We start from the raw sequence: 23,125 nt of genomic DNA, 5'->3' as shown, positions 1-23,125 counted from the left end.
CAATGACTAAATTATTCACCCGAGAAATTCAATGAGCACCCAGTCATTACAACCATCACAAGTGAGGGCTGTCAGGAGTTCTACACTGGTTTTCATGTCTGAAGTACACCCCAGAAATCCCCTCATCACACAAGCATTTCTGCCAATGGTAATAACGGAAAAAAAGATAAGAAAAAGAATGAACGAGCTGGTCAACTTACGTCACTGAAGATCATCTGTCTCTCTGTCAAGAAGCCCTCGTGGATCTCCATGAGTTTGTCTGGAAAGTCAAGTTTGTTGCCCTTTGTTCGTTGCAAAGGAAAAAACAGTAGAAAGCACACATTCCAAGTATTCACACCTTTGTTCTGCATTGCAGACATTTCAAAAATTTTATCCACCTTCACGAGTTCCCAAAACCAGAAACCATTCGCGGTGAGAAAACTAACTCGTCACTCCAACAAGTGAGCATAAAATGTTTTTACTTCTGAGGTTTTACGTGCCAAAAACACTATCTGATTATGAGACATGCTGTGGTGGGACACTCCGGATAAGTTTTTACCACCTGAACTTCTTTACCCTACACCCAATGCACAGCACAAAGGGGTTTCTGCATTTCACCCCTATTGAAATTTGGCTGGCGTGGCCGGGAGTTAAACCTGCGACCTGGTGCTTACCAGCACAACGGCATAGCAACAGCATAGCCACCAAGTAACTGTGGTGGGTCTAGTGAGCACAATGTGGTATTAATGTTGTCACTGTGAAGAACAATATGGCACAAGAAAATACAGTCGACTTCTATTAATTTGACCCCGAGAAGGCCACTTCAACCGATTGAATTATCCAGCCAGCTGAATTGAACAAGATGCAGAACAAACCTCAAAACGTGCTGCTGATTCAGTTGGCAGTATTTTCATAACTCTAACACCCTCCCGAGTCATGTGTACCCACTTTCTATGTAGCAATGACAATAGAGCTCCTAAACAAGGTAGAAATCTAATGCGCACCCGGTTTCTTGAAAAAATTTGTGCAGCTTGTACTAATTAAGTTGTACCAAGCTTCTTCGAGTTTCGTTAGGCTCGGCTAAGTCTTGCTAGGCTAAGTTTTGCTGGTTGTTCAGTCGCCTACGCTCGCTTTTCCGGGCTTAGAACTCAGGATCCTCGGCCTTTCATCGCTGTTTAGCAGCAGCGGCTTCGGCGAGATACTCTGGATTAGCATGAAATCACCACATTTGTTATCAGCTGGTGGCACGACGAGCTTCCAGCTGAGCGGCATCTTCTTTAGGAGTCTTGTACTTCTTCGGCCGTCCCATGTTACATTTACTCAGTGCAAAGTCTACGAGAATGGTGTGTGTCACCATCGCGGTGACATGATCTTTATAATCAGTGTGACGTCATGGCCAAGCTTCATAAATAGTTGTCATGACTAAGTTTGCAAAGCAAGAATTCCGGCGCGAAGCAATGACATGGCTGGGCGAAGCTGGGTAACTGATTGCAAGGCGACCGCATTGATAGAGCGGGTCCGCTGGAACGTGGTGTCGGCATTGAACGCGTTGTCGGTGTGGCAAGCTGCGCTATGCAGCACACAGTGATGTCATCGCTGACGCGGCAGCTGACCCGGCCAAACTGAACGTTGCGTGAACGACCGCTTAAGAGAACATGCGCAAAAGATAAACAAAAAGGAGGATAAGGGCGCGCATTTCGTGGCCCATGTTACCGCATGCGGTTGTAACGCTCGATTTCATGAGACTACCATTTTGGGCAGGAGTGGCAATGCCTCTTCTCGTCTTGTACTGGAGGCCTTCTTTATCAAGCAGAACAGAGCTCGGTGTGTAAGTGAGCTGTCTACTTCTTACTTGACGCCGAATTTGACTTCTTGCGCAACCGTCTTTAATCTACACGTGCGTTTCTTATCGTCTGGCCTGCGCATGCATGACAAGAGGATATATATGTGTGTACAATCCTTCCTTTGCATTAAACAGTTGTGAGTAGCGCTTGTCCTTGTTTGTCCCTTTCTTGTGTCTGTCTTTTATATTGCGCTGAGTTACTTGTTCAGTTATGCGGAACCAACTAGCCCAACAATTAACTATTCTAGAATACATTTCTCGTACACTAGGGCCCTTCCTTTTATGTGTATCCTCAGCAGTCTTCGGTCACCGACGTTCTTCTTTCCCACATAGTCGAAGCCACATGCAGGGCCAGGTTTTATGCCTTCTGTGTCCGGAAAGGATTATACCCTCAAGATGTTTGTGGCTTGTTTGGTATGGTGAAGCCGTCTTGGGGACACTTCAAGAGGCTTTGCAAACTCTTGAAGTCTGAGCTCTGGCGCCAAGTCCGCCTTTTGCAAGACTGGCTATGTGTAGTTTGCCACCACGACAATCCGCACTGGCTAGCGAGCAGGAAGCTGCGTGAGTTCAGACTACTTGCGGCCCAGCTCACGGAGACCAGGTGGAGGACCATGCTCAACTTTATTCTGAGGTCTTCAAATACCAATCGGCCCGCTCAGGGGAAACCTGTGGTCGTTTTAGACGAAGTGTCGCTTCCAGAGGACATTTCGAGTCTACTCGAAAAAGGCCCTAAGTATGCAGTTCCTCCCCCCGTCCGGCCCCACGACCTGGTAGGGCTCAACCGAGACGTATCTTCAAGGTGTAGCCAAGACGTCCATGACCAATGCCTGAAGGAGGGTATGACCTGCATCTCAAAATGTTCTACCAGGGTAACAGACTTTCGTGCTACAAAGAGACTAGAAGGTGTGGTGAAGTTTTTCAAACATAACGAGCTTATGCTTTTGCAGTCAGATAAGGAAGGCGGTTTTGTTGTGCTGCCAAAAGGCCGGTTCAATGATAAAGCGTTGGCGGTGGTGAATAAGAATTTCGTCCCTATAAGAAAGAGTGCTGTCAGGGTCAAGTCCAAGTTCATTGAGTTCTGCAAAAGCTTGGATTTGACCACCCTCGCTAAACAAATCAGGAACAGCAAAGAAAACAGTCTGACGGTTTTCTTTACCGCAAAAACGCATAAGCCCGAGATTCCCTTCAGAACTATTGTGAGTGAACGTGGGGCGTGGCAGCACTACGTGAGCCTTTTTCTTTTAAAACAGCTGAAGAAGCTTGAAGTGGATGATCCTTTCCGTGTGAAAAGTTCTTCGGAGGTTGCGCAATTTGTAAAGTGTAATGACGGCATTAAGCACGGTTTCTCTGTTGATGTAGAGGACCTTTTCTACTCTATCCCTCAGGATAAGCTTCTGGTTTCCTTAAAAGAATGTATTGAGTACAATGATGTGGTAGAAATCCAGAATTCTGCGGGCCTGTCAGTCGACAACTTTTTAACATTACTTGAGTTTTATTTAAGTGTCACTTTTATTATTTTCAACGAGCAGCCATATCTGCAACGCCGGGGTGTCTGTATTGGCTCATGTGTCGCTCCTATCTTATGCGACATTTTTTTTTCTTTTGTTGACCGATCTTTGGAGCATGTTTTTAATGGGGGGCAAGTATTAAAGGTTTTTAGATATGTTGATGATTTTTAGTGCTTTTAAACAAAAAGGGTGACCTTACATCCCCTGCTTTAATTTTAGAAGCTTTTAACAACGAAGGCCAAGGGCTCGTTTTTACGCATGAACTGCCTGACGCCACAGGCCTGCAGTTTTTGGATTTAAAGCTGACCTTTGGTGTTGGCCACGTCTGCTGGGCGTATCAACCGCGTGCTTTGAAGCAATTGCTGCCTTTTGATTCTGCCCATTCTAAGGTGGTGAAGCGAGCAGTAGGCAGTCTGTGCTTGGAATCAGCCCTGCGAAAATCGTGCGAGCACCAAATGCGGTCTAGTTTCGCAAACCAAGCAAGCCGCCTTTTGGCTGCTGGTTTCCCTTTGGCTGTCGTCAACGCCATAGCCGAGTCTTTGATACAAAAAGTGAAGCTTGGAGCACGTAGGGCAAGAGCAGAGGTCCTACAACCAAAGTTGAGGCCGGAGGTAATACCCTATGTACACAAAGTGTCACACAACCTTAAAAAGGTTGCCAACCGACACGGTATACCTCTTGTTTTTTCTGCGCCCAACAAGCTTTCTAAGCTGTGCTCTCGAGTTTGCTGTGAGAGCAGGCGAGGCTGCCATACTAGGCACGAGAAGCCCTTTGTGAAGTGCTCCAGAGGGGTTGTCTATGCCATCCCCTTGCACCCTTGTGGGCAGTTGTATATCGGCCAAACTGAAGGTTGCGTGAACGACCGCTTAAGGGAACATGCGCAAAAGATAAACAAAAAGGAGGATAAGGGCGCGCATTTGGTGGCCCATGTTACCGCATGCGGTTGTAACGCTCGATTTCAGGAGACTACCATTTTGGGCAGGAGTGGCAATGCCTCTTCTCGTCTTGTACTGGAGGCCTTCTTTATCAAGCAGAACAGAGCTCGGTGTGTAAGTGAGCCGTGTATCTCTTTACTTGACGCCGAATTTGACTTCTTGCGCAACCGTCTTTAATCTACACGTGCCTTTCTTATCGTCTGGCCTGCGCATGCGTGACAAGAGGATATATATGTGTGTACAATCCTTCCTTTGCATTAAACAGTTGTGAGTAGCGCTTGTCCTTGGTTGTCCCTTTCTTGTGTCTGTCTTTTATATTGCGCTGAGTTACTTGTTCAGTTAGGTAGCAGAGGAGCGTTGCCGGTGCTTGGAGAAGTGAGGTGCAGCTGTGGCAGGTGGTTGCTAGGCAACGCACAGTGATGTCTTTGATAGGCAAGCTTTTGCGAACGCTACGCAGGGAAACGAAAAGCTTAAACACCTCCGCTGTTAAAAGGTGGGCTAATATGTGTTGCACAACTTTGGCCAGTTTCTTAAAGTCGGCTTCACCGCAATGCATCGTGTGATGCGGAAAAGCGTACAAATGCCACGAAGGCGCGTGCTTGCTGCCTGGTGAAGTGCGAATTATCTCGTGAAGGCCAAGTTTAGGATAAAAATAATGAAAGTTTCGGCCCATAGAAATGTCCCGGTGCCGGCTGGGACCTTCGACTCGGACCCAATCTACTGAAAAGCCGAATTAACCGGAGTCGAAATAACGAAAGTCTGCTGTATGTACAGTGCAATCTGCATATAACGATACCACATATAACGATATATCGGGTATAATGATGAGTCGAACTAAGAGTATCAACTTATGCATTAGGGCTATGATAAAAAAACCATATATAATAACGACATATTATTCACCGCACACTGAATACAACGATCGCAATTTTGCATCTGGGCAGCATTTTGCATGCAGAATAATCATGAAATTTGCGTTCCTATTTGCTCTTTTTCAAGACAGGGAGAAAGTGTGCCTACGCGAGTTTGTATCTGCCCCCATTACCACGCAGTGCATCCCGCCTGCGCGCAGAGTGCGAATGAAAGTCACGGAGAGCATCGCAAGTTGGAGCAGCGTGGACAAGATGGCGCCAGCTGCTTCGCGTCCGCGTCATTGGTGGTCGTGCGAGCGTCCAGAGAAGAGGTGGGGGGGGGGGAAAGACAGCGATAAGCGAGTGGGGCTTGCGTGGCCTACGCTGCCTTCACAACCTCCCTCCTCAGCGAGTGCAGAAATTTGCCACGGGACGTGCACCGTCAAGAAAGCGCGTGTGTGTCCCTCGAGACGAAGCTGCAAATTTTGCAAGACTCGCAGAAATACGAGCTCGCACAGTCGATAATATCGACGATTATGAAAACTGGGAGCGCCACGATCATGAAGGCTAGAAGCAGTGGCCATGCCGATCAACAGAAAAGGCGGGCTTTGTGTGCCAGGACGAAACCCTCATGGGTGAAACTAACACAGTGGAAGCCGCTGACATTACCGAACTCTGGAAGCATGTCGCTACTGAAGATACAATAGGTGATGCTTCGATGGAGTGCAGGTAGTGCTGCCTCATACTGTGAAGAGATCGCTGCCAGGACGATTGTTGTCCCGACAGACGGCGGCGTTGTGCGACAGATGCGACGACAGCAGCGGCAGTGACAAGATTGACAGTGGCCTGTTTTTGACACCGACCCCGATGTTCAACCAAAGTGTAATGCCGTCGATCGAGTTGCTCATTGATTTCATGCACGCTAAATTATAGCCGCCAGTATTCGCAAAGCAGCTGAACGCGATGCACACAGCGGTTATGAATCCGGAACATTGCGAAAGCAAGCGCAGATTTCTATTTCAGCATGCCTAAGGATTGAGACAGAATTTAGAGGTATAAATAGGTTTTGTTTTTCACAGCCTACTTTCTACAACGTCGATTTTTTATCCCAAGTGGTAAATTTGGTTACAGGGGTACAAAAATATATTCATTTTCTTGTCATTTTTTTTACAGCAATCTAGATATAGTGATGATCGGTTATAATGATCAGATGTTTCATTCTTGATATCGTTATAAGTGGACTGCACTGTATAATCTTCCGGTTTTCCATACTGCCGTGTGCTAATGCTACCGTAGAGGAAAATAAAGCACACAACATGGGCAGCGACCGCCAACCACTATGCTAGGTGTAAGAACTAAGCTGGCTCATCGACTTGCTCAACATAGTGCTGGTCTTTGTTGCACTGTCATCCTGACTCTGGTTTTACCGTGTTGTGACAATCTCTTGCTAGCTGGTGACACTGTCTAGTGGTGTTCAATAGACGTCACTTTCTGATGTGCATAACGATCATTGCGAATAAAACCACGCAACTCACGGTCCACAGCATCAAGGTTGGTAATGCAACCATTATGCGAGGATTCCTTAATCATATTCATCTTGTACTGCCCATCGCAGCAAGTGGCCGTTACTGGCAATAATGAAGTCACGGCTTCATGTTACCAACCCAATGACAATGGGCAACAGAAATAAAAAATTAATAGAATCCTCACATTATACAGCCCCTGGTTTTCAATTACTAATGCAAGCACGTGTTTGTAAATTCCACACACTTGTTAATTTATGGCTCTTTTGAATAGGCACCTATTGTAGATTGCCTGCAATGTCACTAATCTCGATAGCAACATGGCCCTGTTCAGCTGTATCAGACACTGTAATGATCCAGACGGGGCCTGCAGATAAAGTTCAGCAGGGATGCCACGGCTGGCCCATTCCTCACCAAAGAGGCAGATATCCTTGGTCTGCCCTAGACGCCACTGCGCCACAGCATCCAGCATGGCGTTGAAGTGAAACTCGACCTGGCGGTCCCGCTCAGACGACACGATGTGACCGTTGGTCGTGTACAGGTCACAGTGGTCGCGGATGAGTCGTATGCCATGGCCAGTCTGCAGGCACAACGTCGTCAGCGGGCTGGAAAGTGGAAAGAACAGACACCAACCGTGGTTGACACTGGGCTATCTAAGCTGCTTCATCTCAAACGTTGGTAAAATATTTGTGGCCGTGTTCAAACACAGAGTGCCGACCGATGTATGAACAAGCTCAATTATTTCGACAGCTTTTCCACCACCACTGGCACAAATTGACGACTAAAATTTCAGACTCTATACAGTGCGCCGTTTTATAATTCGGACTCCACCTGCCCTACCACGTGCTCATTTTGCCAAGAGCGATATTTTTGTTTTCATATGCCCTTCTACCGTGCATCACCGGTATGGTCACCTGCCATGTTGCTGGCACATCCTCAGAATGGAAACTAGCAAAACCTAGTTGATCCAGTAGCTGCTGACAGTGCCCACACCATGGGACAAGCCAAGCCCAAGCTGCTAAAAAAGCTGGGCTGGTATTTTGTAGCGATGCCTTTCCAATGCTGCCTTGTCGCGCTTGGTCAGTTCAGTGGGCAGAGCGACAGTCCGCTCATGTTATCAATGGGATCAGCCGGCCATGAGCGGTGGATGATAAGAACAGTATAGAATAAAGCATAACGCATCGCTACAAAGTACCGGCCCTGAATTTGCAGTGTTTGGCATTTGTTGTGCATGTTTGTACGTCCAGCATCTGTTCCTTTACATGGTAAAATAGCAATGCAGTTTCGGCCAACTTCTTTCATTGCTATTATGAAGTTTTGTCACTCAGAATAATCAAGCTGCTTCAAGAGGTGACAGCAACACACTCGGTGCCTGCACTGAAAAGGGTGGCAATTAAGTGAGGAAAGTGCTGGACAATGACTGCATGCTAAGAAACCCACAATCATTTGGCTATAGAAGCATGGTCGACTTACTTTAAGGTTGCCAGGGGCCTTTTACTGCCCTCGAGCTCTCAAATCACTACAGGCACATCAACGATAGCTCTGAAGGCCTGCCAGTACACTTAAGTGTCTCAGTGCTTGTACTGTGATAGGAGACAGCGATGAGCGCATGTATAATAAAAGGGACACTAAGGCAAGCATTAGGTCAACATGGACCATTAAAATACCATTCCAGAAACCTCGCAGCGCTTGTTTTGTGGAAGAAAAAAAGACTTGGGAGCAAATCGAATCTGCAGTGCCTGCATACCTCTAGTGCAATTCAAATCACCCATCCTCGAGCAGGGAATCGGGACCTTGCAAATGCCATCACTGCCTTTTTCTGCCGTCGGCAAGTATACGGACAGCTGGCACTGATTTTGTGCACAAACTGCAATAGCACAGCCAGAAACCGAGCCAAGACAGAGCCGACTGTGAGAAACTGGAACGGAAAGCACACATTGAACCGTAAATGCAATCTTTGATGCTCGTTGTGGTGGTCTTCGTTGACAACACTGACAATGACACATTGGCTTGCGGTGCAATCTCTGCTACTTGCAGTTTGTGCGAGTTTTACAAGCCAGCAAAACCAGCGCAGCACTACGTAATAATGAATGAATGAATGAACTTTATTTCTCGTCCAAGCGAGGGGAGACTGGGACTAAAAGCACGAAAGGCCTGACAGAGGTCCCAGCCCCCACAGCTACAACAGCAGTGATAATCAATGCAAATGACTACATATACAACGTACAAACATCTCGCACGAGACAGAATTTCAGTAACAATAAAGATTAAAACATTTGTTCATTGGATTGAGTAAACCACACATTAGCAGAAACGGTATCTATAAGAACTTTTTCTTATGTCATGCTTGCATACATACAAATGTGAAAAAAACTAAATATCAATAATTAGTGAAAGCACTGTGATCGGTGAGTAATAATGCACTAAGCTCTTTTGTGAAGGAACTTCCAGAAGCGCTAAAAGTTAACAGTTTTAGGAATCTTGTTTCATATTTCTGTCGAATGATATAGGAATGTTTGTTTTCCTTAATTTGTTCTTGTTTTTGGTATGCGTCCGGTTTTCCAACGTAGTGGGTAACGAGATATTTCATCACTGTTTTAGTGAATAATTTTTTTTTATGTATGGTGACCAGAAGCTTCTTATAATATATTCTGTCTGCTCGAAGAAGGGAGTAATGCTGGAATAATGCAGCTGTTTCAAGGTCTACAAAACGGCCATAGTAATCACAGTACAGTCACCGACCACTTTTCCAGACTTCGCGGGGACCGAACTATAGTCCAAAAAATCGAACAGTCCATAAAACTCATTCACTCTAAAAAAGAAAATTTATTAGGCTTAAAGTGGCATAAAAAATCTTTAATAATGCCCTACCTCATACTACACTTGGAGGTCATCAGATTTGCTTGGATTTGCACAAGACTGATGTCATCTCCGCATAGTCAAGAGCGTCACTGCGTTGGCGATCTCCACTAGCAGAGATCGCCATTGAGATCGAAGAAAGGAGCCCCATTACCTCGCATGTGGACTCCGCGATCAGCCCCGGCAGTGCGTCATTCGCTCCGGCCTTCCCATTTGGCAGGCCCTTGAATAAAGTTGATTTTATTAATTTATTCTCATTCAGCACGTAGCCCAGCAGAGAAGCGTAATCTGATCACGGAGGCTACGCTTCGCATCACTTGGCTCTCGCGAAGGCATGGGAGGTGGCTCCGATCACACAAATGCTAAGCCGCACACGTCTCCAAGACACACACACCACGTGCAAAAAAGCAACCGAACTTTAAAAATTATAATAATACAAAACGGATTTCACAAAGTGATTATGACGATAGTTCTGACCGAATAAAAGAAAAAAAGTAAAGTGCCATCCCCTAGAGCGTTTCATCAACTAAGGATGAGTGGGTATGGCCTCCAAGATGGGAGGATGATGACCGCTCTCGTGTGTCTCTCAATCTTAGAGGCTATAGTGTGGGTATGGCCTCCAAGACGGGAGGATGATGACCGCTCTCGTGTGTCTCTCAATCTTAGAGGCTATACAGTTGGCCACTGGAAGCCAAGCCTGGGAAAGCTAGCAGAAAATCCAACATGGCGGCCTTCAAGAATGGGTAACGTGGCTCGGAACCAGCGATTTAGTCTGGAAAATCAAACTTAGAAGCCTGAATTCATCCGAAAAATCGGTCGCGAAAATGCATTAGCTCTATGGGAACCCTGACGCACCGGTGCATTCATGAAGTCCAGAATATCCAAAAAGTCTGAATTTTTGGAGTCCGAAAAATTGGTCGGCAACTGTATATACAAAGTATTTGTTTCTGTAAAAGAATTACCTTGTTGTAGTTTGTTTTTCAAGTTGTTTCCCAAACCAAGACCCTGTAGCAGAGTTTAGAGTAAAGGAGAGCATTGTATAACTGTTGTTTGAGCCAAAACGGAATCAGCTTGGTTATCCTAATAATGATATCGACAGATTTAAAAAGGTCAATTCAAAGCAGCTATATATGTGAACCCCAAGATAAGATGTACGGTTCGTCAAACCGTACATCTAAAACTTTTTCTTCTTGGACATGGTTAATTGCCGTTTCATTGAAATAAATGTTTATTTCATTGGGTATGTTCGTGTTACGAGCACTGAATAAATTGTATGTTGTTTAAAACTACTGAAACGTGAAAGTACAGGTGATGCAGAGTCAGGCGAAAAGGAAGCCTGCGTCAGTGTCAAGCATAATGTCAAAAAGTTCTGTATTCTAAGAATAGAATAGAAGCAGACAAGTAGCATTCTCTTGCCTCTTATAATGCAATGCAATAATCTTTTCATTACGAGGGGTTAAGTAGTAGTGACAGGATTATAAATGAGGAGCCTCTATATCATAGGGCTAGTACTTGAATGTCCCGGGAGAGCCTCAAATCGTGTCCTGCATTTATTTCAATTTCTCGATTACTAAAGCTCCGTTTGCGATCATACAGTAAAATCTTGTTAATTCAAACAAAAGGATTGAAAATTTATTTGCATAAAATTGAGTTCGAACTAAGGAGAGCCCCTTTTAAGTATAGCGGCCGATCAATTGTGCAGTACAGCGTGCAAAACCAATTGATCACTGGGCTCGCATTAAAAAAGTTATTCAACCATTAGCGCGCAACGGCATGTGCCGGCAGCATAGGTTCCATATTAGATTCAAGAGCAATAAGATTGCACCTTGCGCACCGTTTTCTGTGGATGCGAGAGAAAGCAAGTGAGGGTGAGCCGAGAAACATCGTGGCTTGATGCGCACAGTCATCCCAGATGCCAAACCCAATGTTGGAGGTCATGTGATTGAACATGTGCTATGGAGGTTGTGTGTGTTTGTGTGTGTGTGTGTGTCTAGGTGAGCTCGTGTTAACATGATGAAACATGCGCTAGGGAGGAAAGGGAGGGTGGGCGCAGGTGAGCATGCGGTAATGTGATTAGGCACGCTCTAGGGGGCTCCTTCCAGTTGGATGAAACAGGAGGGCGCGTGCCACTCTATGCTCGCTCCAGTTTGGTATTGGCTCCCCAAGTTTCTTTCCTTGTCATTTTTATGGCACGCGACATTAAGGTAGCTAGAAAAACATAGAACGTTCACCTTTGGCTCGAGCCTGTCCGAAAGGCGGTTCAAATTCACAGGAGCTTTACTCTGTTCAAATAACTAGGGCTTTGGCGGGACCAATAGAACAGTTCGAATTATGCATCCATTCTAATGAAAACATTTAGAATTATCGAAATTTAATTGTATTGAGGCCTCAGACATTCTTGAGGATTAATTTATCACTTAAGCTATCACTTGCCTTTAGTGTCCCTTTAAGGCCACCATGAAAGTGGCCCCTTTCCTCTCTTAATATGCTTCACCGCAATACGTTAAATATGCTTGACTACCTAACATCACTGTATTGTGGCAAAGCTGACCTTTGAGAACCAGCATTATGCAGCGATTTCTCTATGCCTTCCACGCTTCGAAGTGTTTGGCGAGGATGACAAAGGCAGAGCTGGTGCTGTTGCTGACAGCGGGGAATGCCCTCAATGAATAACGGCACCACGGTACCGTGCTAGCAATAACAGTGTGGTGGCTACGGCTGCCAGTGAATAAGCCTGTGAGAATGCTGGGTTGACGCTGCGAGTTTCAAAATGGTGGAAGTGGTGGCACTGAAAAACGCTGTTTCAGACATGCGGTCAAGCTGAAAAGTCAAAAGCATCGAATGGCAAAGGGTTTTAGCATCTGAAATTTCATGCGTCCTTCCGCACTGAGTCTATGGGGTACATAGCGGTATCAGGCATGTCTAAAAAAATCGGTCGTTGACTGCATGAGGTACCGTTGAACCCACTTATAACAATATTCAAGTGCCATGAAAGTTCCATTCTTATACCTGGGTTGCATGAAAAAAAAATCAAAATAAAGGGATGGCATAGCTGTTGGGAGAAAACTATAGTGGCGGGGGGGGGGGAGGCAGTGCCCCTCCCCACCACCTTCCTTTATCCGGTTGATGGTTGTGTTGACTTGTTTAACTGTTCAACTCTGCTTCCTCCACACTCCGATCGCATGTAAAATTCCACGGCTGTCGGTGTTGAAGAATGGCCCTTCTATAACAACTGCAAAGCAGGCTCACGGGCGGCAAGTGACATGCGAGCTCCGCTGAGGCATCACTTTGGTGGCCTGAATAGGGGCCTTTTAAATAATGCGAGAAGGTTTCCGCGGCAGCTTCTCAGCTTGAGAAATTCCGAAGGAACGCTGGGGTGAGATTGCCACAAGCATCTCGCCATGTACTTCTTACTGGCTTACACAAGAAAACCCCATGTTCGTCAGCTTTGCTTCCTTTACGCAAAGCTTGCCGACATCCTTCTCTTGCGAAAGTCCCGTGCGAAAACGAAGCCCCGGAGGGACTAATCATCTGCAGGGCCATCTGCGCGTACAACGTTAAGGCAGCCCGACCTATCGCGTCATCACTGCCGTCGTCGCCGTCGCTATGTGATGCAAGCCCGTTCACAACGATTGCCTCATCGGTTAGAATCATCATTTCTAAATCTATAGCAGTGGGCTTTCTATTCACTGGCATCATCATGCATTGCCGATGATCAGCGGGCGGATCAGTCATCTTCCATTTTGGCGGCGAGTCAAACGAAGCTGAGAAACCACGTGGCCCGGAAAGACTTATGCCGGTGTCACACGACCACTTTTGATCGCGATTAAGCCCCATCCGGATCAAAATTCTCGACTGCGATTGCCTGCCTCATGCAACTTGTGCAAAGAAGTCAATCGCAATCGCAAATTGCGATTGTGAATCCAACTTGCCCAAATTCGATCTAGATCGGGCTTAATCGCGATCAAAAGTGCACCGTGAGACACCCGTCTTAATCCGTTGGCAGAACTGTGCAGTATAAGCGGCCAGCAAGCAATCGCAACCAGTGTTATAAACGCAGTTGGCGTGGTCCATTCGTGTTCGAAGGGGTGGAAGGGTGATGGGAAAGAGGCACGCGACGCTGGCAATGCAGAGAGGGGTGGGAAACATGAAGTGGCAGAATGCAGCGGCTTTAATTTCTTTTTTTTGTTCTCACGGATTTCGCATTCCATTCTGTTTTGGCACGGACACCCAGTAGCCAGACTTCATCGTTATAACCAATCATGTGGCATGGGGCATTGTAGTAAGCGGGTTATTTCACCATAGAAAACATACAAAAGTTGACGGTGCTGCAGCTTCTCATTGTTATACGAAGCATACTAAGATTAAAACGGGGCCACTGTCACAGGACATAGTACAGTAGAACCCCGCTGATACGTTTTTCACGAGACCGTAAAAAAAGCTTAAGAGTCGCGAAACACAAGAGCCGAGAAAAAGGAAAAAATGAGAAATGGGAGTAGTGTTGAACTGCACACATTATTATTTTAATTCTTACGTGTGAAAAAAAGTCGCAGTTTTGCCCAAAAGCCGAAGCATCTATTGTGATAGCAAATTAGTAGACAGCTATACAAAGTAAGGATAGTAGTTTTATCGTCCATATAAACTTGTAAACATTCGCTTATTAACTATATTAACAAGTATGGTGTCAGCGTCCACAGGCAAACATGAACAAATCACACTCAATGAGTGCAGACACGTGCTGTCAAATGCTGCCATGAAGAAGCGCCACTGCAGCAGCACGCGAAGTGACTTTCCTGCTGCTGTCTATCGCTTCAATGCAAACTGAGCGCCAAGAACACACAGCACGTACAAAGCTACGAGCCGCTGCTGGACCTACACTGCCTAGACTCTGCCCCAAAGACAGATAGTTTTCAAGATACGGCCCGCGCGAGTGCGCGCCGCCGCGCAGTACGCAGTTGATGCCAGAGTACAATGTCTCTCGCTATCCCTCCCTGCCCCTCCTCCCTCGCCGGTGCCTCGAGCGCAACAGAAGAAGGCGCACTTCCTCCCTGCTTTTTTTCTTGCGCGTGCGAGATTTAGACGCGGTCATCAGCTCCCCTCCCATGCTTTCACTTGTACATACAGCATACGGTGCGCAGCGAAGGCAGTATCGCCCCTGAACTTTATACGGAACATCTATGAGCCAAAACCAATTTTAGGGCCACAACGGATCATAGACACCATCTTTACATAGCAAATACGGATCTCAAGGACCATAATTTTGCTGGCGGAAACCCAAAATAAGTCATAGATGTCGCCCCCAGCGTTTTGAGTGGCCAATGAAATCGTCAAGCCACCGAGCCAAGTGACATGAAGTCAAAAGGGCCGCTCGGACCGGCCCGGGGTGGCAGTTCACGACATATGATGTGGGAACAGTCCCACATCTTATGTTGTGAACTGTGGGTGAAAATGACGTAACAGCCGGGAAAACACAGCACCCAGGAATGTAACAGCGGGGTTCTATTGTACACGTTTCTTAATTATACAGGCACGCATGTGCCTCCTTCGGTCACAGTATCAGCACCTAGATGCCTAATAAGCATACTGGCAGCCATTCAGAGTTGTTTCTGATGACGTTGTGCCAATCTGAGCCCTCGTTCGGCCCGTCATGCATGTCTCGTATATGAGAACATTAAAGGGGCCCAGTACGCATTCTTTAATTATACATGACCACATGCACCGAGAAGCAGAGAAAAACCATCTGTGTTTTGGGAAATCTAGCGGAAAAGAAGGTGCTAAGATAAAGAAGCTCCGAAAGTCAAAGCGACGTTCAACTCTTTCCCTACAGCGCCCATTGGGCACCGTTAACCTGCTATTGATAGTTTGAAACACCGCGTTCGAGACCTTCCGCACCACTCATGGGCACACTGCTGCATAGGACATGAAGGAGAACTGTATGTGTGTTTCCTAAGCAGTTCACTTTTTTTCTCTCTTGGCGATAATTTTTGAACGCGGTCCGAAGTCTTGTGATCGTCAAAGTAGAAAGAAAAAATGGCTGCCTCTAAAAGCGGCACGTGTGCTTTGAAAGATCGCAGATTTTATGATTCCACTGCATCTGCGGCTATTTTATCGATTGACCGAGCAGCAGCGAGTCTGAGGATGCTGCTTTTTAGTTGGACTATGATTCTGAGAACGACGACGACGCAAACCAGTCCGGTCCATCAGTGGCTGCACCAGCATGCCAAGATGGAGACTTGTAGAAACTGCAAGAAATGCTACATCGACAGAAAAACTGAGCAGAAAACAAGAGTTTACTACAAGACATGACACGTTCCGCTAGGCTTTACAATGAGGAACTGCTTTGCCGCATGGCATACCAAACTGTAGTGCTTGCAGTTATATTTATGTAGTAGAGGACCTGTTCATCGAAAAGTTTTTTTTTTCAGATATAGATTAGACAGCAATAATTTTTGTTTATTTCATAATCTTTTTTTACTTTTTTTCCAAGTAGATACATGCTTGTCTTTACAAACTTTGTTCAAATGTATCCCACAACTTTGATTCTCGCAATTTATCTTTTTTACGTCCTACATCTCATTAATAACAACATTTATGCGTGAAAAGTGCATTCGTTCTGCTTTTTGCTTATGTATTACCTAAAATATTAAGTGCAATAGTTCTTTCAGAACAAAAATCAGGCGTAACCAAGAAAAAAAAGACCCATTTTTTTCATGGTAGGGAAAGAGTTAAAGCCAACAAGAGGCGTCCAAATCTGAAAAGGCCTTCCAGTAAACTTATTAGGCATCTCGGTGTTTGTACTGTGACCAGAGATGACGCATGTGCGTGAGTAAATTAAGGAACACGTGCTGTCTTGTAACCGTGACACCGTTCGCCGCTTGGCATGCTTTACTGCATAACACGGCTGTATTGTGGTGAAGCTAAATTCAAAGGCAAGTACTGCCAAGTGAATACAAACTTGACGAACACGTTTGTCAAGGTTTTTTTTTCTGCCTTTTCGTTAATTTGACCCACCAAATATTTTGACCAGTTTCGTCGCTCCCTTCAGAATCGAATTAATGAAAGTAAACTGCATAATGCATGTGTCCATACACGATTTCAATATAACGAAATTTCAATATCACGAGTGTCGATTATATAGAGGTTTAACTCCACTTGACACATTGGAAGCACAAAGGTGCACAAATAATATGTGATTCGACCAAACCATACATTCGCAAGTTGCAGTTGTAATATGTGAAGCAATTTATTGAACAATGCATCACAGTACAGCTGCATTCCTAGAGAAAGAGAGAGAGAGAAATAGAAGAGAGCATAGATAGGGAGGTTAACCAGACGCACGTCAAGTTTGCAACCCTGCACTGGGGGAAGGGGGTATAGGGATGAAAAGTGAAAGAAAATACAGAGAGCATAGTTTCACGCACATTTGAAACTTCACACGAAGTCTACAGAGGATCGCCAAGACCTGTCGACTTGAGGTAGTGCAACAAAGCTTTCGTGGTTTTCTGTCCTAGAATAGCTTCTGCAGCATTGCTTGAGAAGTAAGAAATGGAGTATCATTTAGCAACACGGCCTACACACAGGTTGATAGCTCAAACACGTTAAAGCTGCCATATTAAAATTTGCATTACCATCTTACAATTGGTGAATGCATTCTCCCACAAAGTAGCAAATACGACCCGAGTCAAAATAGATGAGCCCTGAACCAAGGGTGTCCGACCCACCTGTTGGTGACACCTGTGATGATGTGGGCCCCCATGCCGACACAGATGCCTAAGGAGGTGTCATCGCGCACTCGGCCCCCGATTCGGTCTGAGGCCTCGAGCAAGGTCACCTGCATGCCCAGTTGGTGCAGGTGCTGTGCTGCCGACAGGCCCGCAGGACCCGCACCTACGACTAGCACACGCTTCTGCGCACCCGGAACACCATAACAAACAGCTTAGAAAAAGCACTCTCTCACACCATCATATTATCATGTGTGTTCAAAGGACGATCTAGCTATTATTGAAGGGTACTAAAGAAAAAACTAAGTTGAGCCGTGCGAGTTAATCATCTGTCTAGAATACCAAAAACATCCACCACGCTCACTGTTCTAGGAGGCCTAGTAAGCCAGGTAAGATGCAAGAACAAAACAGGGGTGGCAATGCTGCTTGAAGCTCTTGCAACAGCTAGCCATGACATCATGGATTCCGACAGAATCTGCTCGGTTCTAGTTACCTTTCTACTGGTAAATATGGGCCAGTATAATGTAAAACTATTCCAATCTGCTTTTATTCCAAACTGGCCATTATCCCTCCGTGATAGGTCAAAATGGCTCTGGCTCTGCCCATATGGGCTGATCTTAGTTGCGACTTCTTGTTCTAATAGTTTCACAATTTTGTTTTAGAGCAAACAGAGCAATAAAGTTATTGTTGATTTTAGTTTTTCTCAAATCATACAGAATTCATTGATATCTTATTGAAACTTGCATAAATATTTAGAACTAAATGAGGTAAACAAAAATTGACCGCATTTGAAATATCTGCATAAAATTGCATATGCGTAACAATTTTCAGCACCATAACTCGAAGGATAAACATTAAAAAAAATATTTGTTCTATATCTCAACTCCCCGTGAACATTCATGGCTGCAACGCTAGGTGAGGCAACAATAAATAGGAGAGCAGATGGACAGGGCTGGGATGGTTGTAGACCGTCTGCCGTGCCTCACCTCTCGGCAAGATGGAGGCAGCGGCGGGCAGCTTCGCAGCGAGGGCAGTGCGCCGTGGTTGATGAGGCCCCGCGCGGTGAAGAACCGGAGCACCCTGTGCGCCTCCAACAGGCACCGGATGCGTGCCAGGCCCCGGCACAAAAGGTGTCGCGACACCCATTTCAGGTCAAGCCATGCATGGGGCCGCAGGGCCCACAGTGCAAGCACCACATTGCGCACACCTAGGTACATCACCTGCGGCCACAGTGACGAGTGACGCATTAAAAATGAGAAATTCCATTCTAAAAGAATCCGTTCATGGACTAGTTGGTACATGTTCTCGAAAACTGAACTTGTGTAGTGTCCCTGTATGTCGTTTGCGTTCCCATGTGTCCTGTCTATTCACACTGCATGGACTCAATTTTCTTAAAAACATTTGCCTCACAAGAAGGCAACCATTCTAGAACTATGATAACTGATGGTTATCATCAAGTTACCATGGTCTACAAAAGCTGCCAAAACAGTGCCTAGCATCAATGAAACAAGCGTGAGGACGTTGACTGCATGAGCATGCTTCATTATCAATATTGCCGACACAAGAAAAAATTCGGTTTTGTGAAGATGTGCACATTTGCAATAGTAAAATCTCCTTACTACGAACCCCACATTAACTAACTTTTTAGAAATCCCCTGCTGACTTCTTATAGTTTCAATGTAAAAATATTTTAGTACTACGAACAGAATACCTAACTTTTCAGAATAACTCGCGTTAATCAGTTTCCGTGTCATGTTAACAACACCTCAGTACTACGAACTCATATTCCAAAATTTGGGATTCTTAGATTTCCATGTATCCAGTCATGGCAGTGGTAACAGGAGGCTAGCAGACAAGGCGCAGAAAGCTGACGCCGCAGCGCACGGGTCCAGAAAACCTGAGATGGCACCTGAGGGGGAAAAAAATACGCTGGCAAGCAGCATTGGCGTGTCGGGAAGCGGGGCTGCCACCTCTCGTAAGGGCAATCGCCCATGCATGATAATCACCCACAAGTTTCGAAAAAGACTCCAAAGCAACGCGACGCTCATGCGAATCGGTGACAGCGGCATGTCGCATGGGAAGCGGCTGTCGCCCGTGCGTGCATACAGGTTCTTTTGCGCACGCCTTTTCCGTGCCACCCAACCCTCAGATGACACGCTGGAGTGCATTGCAATGGATTCAGACAGTGCCCTTGCGTTCTACAGCAGTGCAGTGTGCCTGAAAGCCCCGCATGGACGGATATTCCAACAGCGCAGCTCAGTAGAGCAGCAGGGCCAGAAGGCGTGCATCGGGTCGGGCATCACCGCAAAATACTTTGGCTCTCGACTCGCGCTTTTTCGTTTCGAGGCAGGGTAACAGTGGGTGAGCTGAACAGTCAGGCGAGCCATTATTTCTGAGAAGGTCCCAAAGTGGTGATTGTCACGTGCAGAACTGTTCGAACTCTAGCTGAGGCGATGACTTGCCTTTCCGATGCTAATGCCTTTTCGCACTTGGTCAGAGCAACAGTCTGCTCACGTTATCAATGTTATCAACGGGATCAGCCGGCCGTGAGCGGTGGATGATGAGACTAGTATAGAATAAGGCGTAACGCATCGCTACAAAATACCGGCCCAGGTTTTGCGAGCACTTGTTCTTTCCAGACAAGTGCCGCCTAGCAACGGAGGTGCGTCTCTTCCTTCTTTTGCCCTTCTTTCCGCGCTTCTCTTTCGCACTTTCTGCAGCCGTAGTAGCTACGCGCGTGGAGAAATGTAACCTCCACACTTGTGGGGTTGCCACACGGTCACACTTCGTACTTTTCGGGCGGTGTCAGTTACGCACGCTTGCACTTTAAAATAGTTCAGGTGTCCGCCTCGAGAGAGACAGTTACGGTGTCCACGGCAAGGATAGTGAAAATAAACAAACAAAAAACAATGCGCTTTGGAGATGACAGGGAGCTTCCTTTTTTGTTAGTAGTTTTCTTGGCATCAGTGTCTGTTTTTAGCGTGTCACTCTTATTACACGGTGGTACGTGGCGCCGGAATCTATGACAAACTATTATGATAAATACCAACAGCGCGGGTCGAGAGCCAACAGCGACGTCTTCATGGATAGCTCATATGTGACAACTTATGAACTGATAAGTTAATGGGCGGAATGTTTAATTTCGGGATATTCACTATAACAACTTTTCAGAATTACGAACCATTTACCGCGGTCCCCTGAAGTTCGTTATATCGAGATTTTACTGTATAACTGATTGATTCTGGTGTCCCGGTGTTGCAACATGCACTTTTCCCCATAATTAATTACGTATACGTCTATGCAATCTATATCCTGTTGCAGTAGTTCAGTGCAGCACTGTGGAAGCTACAGGGTTCTTCAACCAATCAGGAGGGCGAACACATGTATCTTAAAGGCGTCCTTCCATGCCCTGTCATCTAATAGCTGCAAGTGCTGCAGCGCAGGTGGTGGCAACATCTACGAACACAGTGTAACTGCGTAGCAATATCAGCTGTTGTGATAGCAGCGCTAGAAAATTTTTTGCATATTCACTTCAACAACAAAAAGATATGCTTCTTCAAGATATTTCCAGACAAAGACAACATAATGGCTGCTTGCTGTGCAATCAACTCTAGTTAAAAGCAGCGCCTGTGCTTGTTCCTCTGTTTTCTCGTTCTCATTCATGCTGAACACAGGTACAGACGTGTAACAACTAGCCCTCTCACAATACGTGTTAAGAAACACTACAGTGGATTAATTTTGACCACACAGTGTCTATGAAATCTAGGTGCATGATTATTTGTGCATTCCAACCTGCATCAGAATGTGCGTCCACTACCAAGAATCATTCCTGCCACCTTGTGCTTGGCACTAATGTTCGTCACTAGCCACTAGCATAGCATAGATCACAACATAGCAAAAGTGTAGTGTGCAACCAAAATGAAGTGATGGAGTCTGCATCACCACATTCACCAACAGGAACTATATGGAAACAGCAGGAATACCGCTGCCTGGTGTCAAGAAACAAGTGCAATGACAGTGACTGTAACCATGCCACCAACCACATGACAATGTGGCAGTAATGTAACCACAACAACCGCACTGACTGTGTAACCAACGTCCCATGCATGTTCAAATACTAAACAGTTGACAAATTTGTTCTCATCATTCTTTAATGCACGAGAGCAGTACTGGTAGATCAAACAAAGCAACCACACTGCCACTCTTAAAAGCAAAGACCAGTGTAGGCACTTGCCTGTTCTCGTGCATACTCTGGGAAGGCATCCATCTCGTAGGTCTCCATGATGTCCGGGCGGAAGCACAGTGCCTTGCCCTTCTCCCCGGGGCGGTAGAAGGGCTGCAGCAGTTGTGCCAGCTGCCCTGCGCATGCATCAAACATCACAATCAGGAGCAATGTCATGCGGTGCTGCAGCTGTGCTATCTCCAATACCTGTACCACACAGGCATTTCCATACCTGCCAGCTCGTGAACACTAAAATTCACAAAAATCCAGTGAACACGACGTCGAGGGCAGGGAGTGTGGGAATAGCAAGCATTTAAAAAGAAAGCATGTTTCAGGTAAAGACACACACCACAGCTGCACTGCGAAGGAAGTAGCAAAGCCTTTACAGCTGTGAGCGCTAGTCAGTCGTGAGATGGCAAGAATTGCAGCTTCCACACTGCTGTTGTGGAAAATAGAACAGGATTTGCTTATTCGTTCAGTTTATAAAAGTGTGTTGACCTAGCAAGCATTTGTTTATTGTTTCCTTGATACACTTGATAATTCGACATTTAGTTAATTCGTACATTTTGTTTCAGTCCCGTGAAATCAGAATTAATGGGGTTTTATTGTTTAAAACCCGACTACCTGTGCATTTTACTGCGTCTCTTGTTTACACCTGACTTCCAACCAGCACCACTAAATTACTGCACATATAACAAGCCTTGTTAAATTAAACAGCAATCAAATTCTGGACCAAATCAGCTGATTCCCCAGTATGCTGTCTGCAGGAGTACTGTAGTTTGCGGTGCAGGTGCAACTTTCCTGACATATTTTATGCTGCATCTAACAATTTTTTTTCTTTTCTTTTTTGCGAGTGCCAAAAAAACTTTAAGACCTCACCTGGCTCAAGATAGCAGTTGCTGGTGGTGCCATCGAAGTCACTGGCGCCATTCTGTTGTCGTGTAGTCCTTTCGGGAGCTGTGGGATGGACACAAAGACACCAGCAGGTTCGTTGCACTCTACCAGCAACACTCGACTAATTGCTTTCAAGCAATGTGGCAGTGCTGCATATTTGGTACAAGCATTGACTTGTTGCACGCCAATGTCGGCGAGCAACTTTATAGGTTTGCTCAGTGATACCTGGTAAATAATTCCACCTGCGCTACTTACTTTGAAATTCCCCGGCGTACCCATTTCATTCACCCACACAACCAATTGAGTAGATCCTCCACCAAACTCGCCCGACCTGGCAGCAAGAAATGAAACGTGGCTACTCACCCTTGGGACCTTCGGAGGAGGGACTCATTCCAACCCCATCGGCAAAGTAGTCGCCCAGGAACTGTTGCGCTGGAGAGCCGATCAGAAATGGCGGCTGCATCAGCGTGCAGATCCACTCAGGCTGCATGGCGGCTGCGGCATTCTGCACAAACGTTGCCACTGGTAGATGAGAACACAAGAGTGACCGCACACTTTCAGCATTTCTCACGACTTCCTACCAGGGCACAGATTAAAATTTCTAACCAAATTAAAACTGTAACATCTCATTACATTATTTACCCTGTAATGAACCTCTTCAAATTCACTGCAGTGGATGCTGAGCAAAACAATCTCTCCATTCCCGTGTATTTAGATGGTAGCTCCCGAGGTAGTTTCTTAAATATGACATGGCACGTTGTTTGAGTGGATACATAGAGCACGTAAAACT

The 23,125-nt window shown here is 45.8% G+C and overlaps 1 protein-coding gene across 1 annotated transcript in view; it reads right to left on the bottom strand.

The window, feature by feature from the left end:
• The window catches only part of LOC119445343 (lysine-specific histone demethylase 1B), an 85,310-nt gene that overhangs the window by 57,284 nt on the left and 4,901 nt on the right, over nt 1-23,125 (bottom strand). Inside the window, exons 4-10 of the mRNA XM_049663023.1 lie at nt 22,699-22,840; nt 22,321-22,398; nt 21,454-21,578; nt 18,206-18,439; nt 17,220-17,404; nt 7,054-7,244; nt 201-259 (exon numbers count right to left, since the gene is read on the bottom strand). Coding sequence (XP_049518980.1) covers nt 201-259; nt 7,054-7,244; nt 17,220-17,404; nt 18,206-18,439; nt 21,454-21,578; nt 22,321-22,398; nt 22,699-22,840 — 1,014 coding nt within the window. The remainder of the gene's footprint in view (nt 1-200; nt 260-7,053; nt 7,245-17,219; nt 17,405-18,205; nt 18,440-21,453; nt 21,579-22,320; nt 22,399-22,698; nt 22,841-23,125) is intronic.

Source organism: Dermacentor silvarum, chromosome 1, assembly GCF_013339745.2.
Source record: "Dermacentor silvarum isolate Dsil-2018 chromosome 1, BIME_Dsil_1.4, whole genome shotgun sequence".
In the NCBI taxonomy this organism is placed as follows: domain Eukaryota; kingdom Metazoa; phylum Arthropoda; class Arachnida; order Ixodida; family Ixodidae; genus Dermacentor; species Dermacentor silvarum.
Note: the sequence above shows the minus strand (reverse complement) of the source record. Positions and strands in the feature narration are given on the sequence as shown.